At 49.2% G+C, this 5,590-nt stretch overlaps 1 protein-coding gene across 1 annotated transcript; it reads right to left on the bottom strand.

The window, feature by feature from the left end:
• Positions 1–3,466: 3,466 nt before the first annotated feature.
• LOC134463163 (potassium voltage-gated channel subfamily A member 10) lies at positions 3,467–5,173 on the bottom strand. The gene has a single exon (XM_063216395.1). The coding sequence runs from the start codon at positions 5,171–5,173 to the stop codon at positions 3,467–3,469; it is 1,707 nt and encodes a 568-aa protein (XP_063072465.1).
• Between the last annotated feature and the right edge of the window lie 417 nt (positions 5,174–5,590).

The following is a 5,590-nucleotide window of genomic DNA, read 5'->3' as shown; positions in this document are numbered from 1 at the left end:
AACCGTTGCTATGCAAAAAGCTACACCAAATACAGTTTAATATATGTATACTGCAGACTCCAAGCTTTCATATGGTATATCATAAGCTATGATAACCAACTGAATCATGGCTCTAGAGGACTTGGCAGTGTACTAGGCCTACTAGAATGCATTGAGCATTCTGGGGTCATATACAATATGATGTGAAAAGTATAGTGGGAGTGAGTTATATTACTGTTACCACTCAAATTCTTATTCAGGACATCTTGACGATCAAAAAAAATCATATGGCGTTTTGTTGTGGGGGGGGTGCATGGTAGGCTACCGTTCCTCCCCGACTAACACACACACACACACACACACACACACACACACACACACACACACACACACACACACACACACACACACACACACACACAGACACACACACAGACACACACATCACCCAAGCGTCCAACCACCCACCCACCATCCATCCATCAGGAGCGTGTGCGTGGTGCTGATGCTGAGGGATGCAGCGTTGCCATGGGGGCTGGATGGAGGCAGCTCAGGATGCTGGCCCAGGGCCTCCTCTGGCGCTGAATATGCTGATGAGCCGAGGGGGAAAGCAGCTGTCCACAGCTGAAAGGCAGCTCTTCATTAACCTGCCAGCATGGCCTTGGGAGGGGGGGGGGATGGGGGGTGTAGGCTTCATCTCCAGCAGGGCCACAAGCAGGGCTGGGTGGGCTGGCCATCTGGCATAGCGGCCATTTCCTGGTGGGCCACACACCCTCCTGTAACCTGATTCACGCAGGGGCGTTCCTTTCCTCACACAGTATGCAAATACCAGAGGGTGGGAGTCAGGTAAACCCTCGTGGGCCCCTATTTTCAATTATTATTATTTTTTTAAAAATTTTACTTTCTGAAAATAGGAGCCCACGAGGGTGCGGGGCCCATCGGTGAGTTAGTTCTGCGCCGCCGCTTATGATGAGGGGCCCCTTTAAGCCAAAAGTGCCCGGTCCCTATTTCTCCCCCAGTCCAGCCCTGGCTACAAGCTGCTGCTTTTAAACGCTGGCAAAGGAGGGCGAGTGAGTCCGTGGAAACAACACTCCGTCTTCTTAATTGTGCTTGAGCTGCGCAAACGCAGGCCGATCTCTCAGCTGGTCCAGGCTTTCAAAACACAACTATACACAGCCTTATGCAGACAATTTATAAATGTTTATAAATGTTTTATTTTTGTTTTATCATTTTTTTTTACATTTTATACACTTGAGCGGAAATTCTGTGTGACTGTTACAGCCCCGTAAGTTTAAGTACTTCAGTGCCTTCGCAGACCTCATTAAATCTGCTTAAAGGGTGACCTCGATGATTAACCTCTGATGCATGATTGACAGGTGTTGCAACGACTAGTGTGTGTGTGTGTGTGTGTGTGTGTGTGAGAGAGAGAAAGAGAGAGAGACAGAGAGAGAGAGAGAGAGATAGAGACTGTGTGTGTATGTCGCACATGTTTCGTGATGCATTAAAACAATGTGGTGGATGATTGCAAACCACTGTAACAGTGTGTGTGTGTGTGTGTGTGTGTGTGTGTGTGTGTGTGTGTGTGTGTGTGTGTGTGTGTGTGTGTGTGTGTGTGTGTGTGTGTGTGTGTGTGTGTGTGTGTGTGTGTGTGTGTGTGTGTGCGTGCTTGTGTGTGTATGCTCTGTACATGTGCGGGTCTGTGTGACTGCGTGTGTGTATGCTCATGCTACCCTTGCTGTTCATGCACAATACAGGTCACAGGCCAATGTTAAATTGAGTACATGTTTAATAAAAGGCACTCATAATGTCATGAATAAAACAGTTGCATACAATAAAATTATATATACAGTTAAGTGCTTCCCCTGTTGACGGGCATAATGACATAGGGTCAGGTAATGGGGTGATGTTATTGCTATCAAATCTTTTTTTCTTATTATTCATTTCTGTTTTTCTACAGCTCACTTAGGAGACGCTTCTGAGGCGGCAACTTGGCTCATGGTTTGCTTGTTACTCTTCTGAGGTATAGCGATGTTTCTCACTCTTGGTTAAATTTAAACCTTAACTCTAACATGCATTTATCTTTGATTACCATGTACAATATTCTTTGTTTAGTCTCTGTGTGTGAGCATTTGTGTGTGTGTGTGTGTGTGTGTGTGTGTGTGTGTGTGTGAGTGTGAGAGTGAGAGAGAACATATGTGTGTGTGTCTGTATGTACATACACGTGTATGTACAGTATGTGTTTTTGTGTATGTGTGCTGTACGCTTATACATAAAGTAATTTAGTATTGCATAGCCTCCTTGTGGAGATATCAGCCATGGCATGTCCTCTGGCCGTGGTGTACAGTAACAGTGCAGTGCATTGTGTTAGGTTAGAGTACAGTACTTTACTTTGCCTCGTAATGAATACATCTGTAAAGCATGCAACAGTTATCGTCTGCTGAAACTTCTAAGATCTATACTGTAGGACATTCTTGGCTGGAAGCGACTCAAGGCTTCTCCTTTTAGTAAATTATTAATAAACTTACTTATGATAAATAATGACCCTCCTGGCCACCGTACCCTCTTGGTGGTGTGAGGTTACATTCTCCCAGAATGCATCTGGAGCCTCGGTGGTGGTGGATCTACACATAGCTAATGGACTCTAATTAATTGTGTTGGTAACGTACGTACGGTATGGAGGGCGGTTGGGATCGTGACAAATTGCAAATTTAGTCATTCCATCGAGCCCTGAGGTCGCTGCCAAGATGGCAGGCCGCTGAAGCGTATGTCTTACAGGCTGGCCGGGCAGCGCCAGGAGCCTCTATTCAAATGCGCCGGCCGGGGACCAGACAAACTGGATATCTGCAGCAGTCCACAAAGCTAATTATTTAATTATGTGAGCTTATTTGCTAATTAAAGTGCATTCATTTTTTAGTGCTTAGACAGTAAAGTGCTAAATGTAGCATGTAGCCAATGCTTGCCTAGGTATGTGTCTTCTCTCTAAGTATTGCTGAGCTGATGCTACCGTTGCTGATATATTGGGGGGATATACTGTAAGTCTACCATTTCAATTATTGTTTGGACATTCGATGTCCTGCAGACTCAGAGTCTTGGGTTTTCCTCTACATGAAGTAGGCTAGGGTTTTTTTTTTTTTTTTTAGATCTACGTATGATCCACAGCATTACATTACTCCAGTCGGTAGGGTACTGTATGAGCAATCCAGGCTGTATAGGCATGACAATGCCTTGTCCTGACCTGGGGCATGCAAATCCTATAGAGCTGTCTCTGTCTGTCTCAGCAGCAGTCTTGTCATCCACAGTTCCAATGTGGAAAACACGGTATATAAACCAATGCAGCATTGTAGAGGCTGTTGGAGAGAAAGGGAGGGTGGTGGGGAGGGGAGGGGAGTGGGCTGGGGGCGGGGGGGTTGGGGGTTTGTCATTGCAGCTGTCATTTAGAATAGAGTTACGTCTCTCGTGCTTGTTTTATGGGATTAGCGGGAGTAAATCAGGGCATGCCATTCTTCTCGCTGGGCCAGTTTCCGTTGCTCTTGTCCAGCGAGACATTGCTGTCGTACTTGTTTGCCTCGGCAGACTTCTGGGCGGCCGCCTCCACGCTGTCCATGATGTGTTTGTCGCCATTCTCTGTCTCGCGGTTGTAGTAGTAGTTGAAGTTGGAGACGATGACGGGCACGGGGAGTGCGATTGTCAGCACGCCGGCAATGGCACACAGGGTGCCCACCATCTTGCCTCCCATGGTGATGGGGGTCATGTCGCCGTAGCCCACGGTCGTCATGGTCACCACGGCCCACCAGAACCCCTCGGGGATGCTCAGGAACTGTGTGTCGGGCTCGTCGACCTCCGCGAAATAGATGGCACTGGAGAAGAGGATGACTCCGATGAAGAGGAAGAAGATGAGCAGGCCCAGCTCCCTCATGCTGGCCCTCAAGGTCCAGCCCAGGATCTGGAGCCCCTTGGAGTGTCGCGACAGCTTGAAGATTCGGAAGACCCTCACCAGCCGGATGACCCGCAGGATGGCCAAGGACATGTTTTGCCCTGCGTCCTCGTCGTCAGGGTTGGTCATTACGTCCGTCGCCAGGGTGATGAAGTACGGTACGATGGAGAAGATGTCTATGATGTTCATCATGTTGTTGAAGAACTCGCTCTTGCTGGGACAGCAGACGAAACGCACGCTGAGCTCAAAGATGAACCAGATGATACAGATCGTCTCTATGATGAAGAAAGGGTCGGACAACGTTTCGGAAAGTGTCTTAGGAGGAGCCATGCTCGGGGGTGGTAGGTATCTGCCTTCTGCGTCAGTTCGGTTGCCCACAGGGCCTGCAGGGCTCATATGTGGCAGATCGTCACGGAACTCCGGTAATGTCTCTAAGCAGAACACAACAATGGAGATTGTGATGACAGTGACGGACACCAGAGCCACCAAGCGAGCCGCACTGGAGCTCTCTGGGTACTCAAACAGCAGCCAGAACTGTTTGTGTATCTCCTTGGTGGGTAAGACGGCTTCAGGCTCCTTTGTAAACCCTTCCTCCTCTCGAAACTGTTCAATAGCCTCTGCGCCGAGCTCATAGAAAACAATCTCGTCAGCAAAGATCTCCAACGGGACGTTTGCCGGTCGACGGACCTTCCCTCCGGACTGGTAAAAGTAAAGAATTCCGTCAAAGGCAGGCCGATTGCGATCGAAAAAGTATTCGTTCTTCATCGGGTCAAAGTAAAACATCCTCTTTTTGGGATCGCCTAGCAGAGTCTCAGGAAACTGGCTCAGCGTTTTGAGCTGCGTCTCGTACTTCATTCCGGACACGTTGATGACCACTTTCTGTTCGCCGTCCTCCTGCTTAAAGTTCTGCTTCTCGCCAAACACGTCCTCGCAAAAGTCCTTTGCCGCCTTGCTGAAGACGCTGTCGCTCGGGCTCCCCTCGCTATTCATGAGGATCTTCCAGTTGGAGATGAGGCTGGTGCAGCTGGAGTTGGCCCTCTTTTTGTCGAGGTCAGGGGTGGCGTTGGGGGAGAAGCCGACTTGCTGTCCGGCAGGCTGGCGCCTCTGGGGGGAGTGCGAGGGCGAGGCCACGCGATTGGTCACGCCGTGTCGGTCGGGTGCGTCTGAGGTGGGTGATGTGGGGTAGCCAGAGTCGCTGGGGTCGCCCATATTGATGCCAATGTCATCGAGGTTTTCAAAGTTTACCAGTGGGACCTCCATCACCTCCTGGCCCTCCCCAGGGTCAGAGTATGCCGCCTAACCCAGGGTGATGAGGGAGGCAGGGGGTAGTGGGGACAACCACAGTCAGGAACAAGGGGATGGCTCTGCTGCAGGCTCCTCTCGCATCCAGGCAGGACGGCTGGCTCACAGACTCCCAGTCTCTTGAGTCCACCTCCACAGATCTGCAAGCACATGCAAGAAAAGAATATATCAGCCTTGTCTGATACACAGTCAGTGAATGTCCTGGTTTGGTTTCTAAAAATGGCAGAACACAGACACAGACAGACAGACAATACAAGACAGGCAGACAGGACTGGTAAGACAGACAGACAGACAGACAGACAGACATACCAGGAAATCGTCAAGATTATAGTCATGAACTTCTTCCTCAAGACGTAAGATTGCTATCAGTAATGG

This window comes from Engraulis encrasicolus, chromosome 14 (genome assembly GCF_034702125.1).
Source record: "Engraulis encrasicolus isolate BLACKSEA-1 chromosome 14, IST_EnEncr_1.0, whole genome shotgun sequence".
Lineage (NCBI taxonomy): Eukaryota > Metazoa > Chordata > Actinopteri > Clupeiformes > Engraulidae > Engraulis > Engraulis encrasicolus.
Note: the sequence above shows the minus strand (reverse complement) of the source record. Positions and strands in the feature narration are given on the sequence as shown.

Coding starts and splice junctions, on each gene's coding strand:
- LOC134463163 (XM_063216395.1), bottom strand. CDS start 5,173: ATGGAGGTCCCACTGGTAAACTTTGAAAACCTCGATGACATTGGCATC.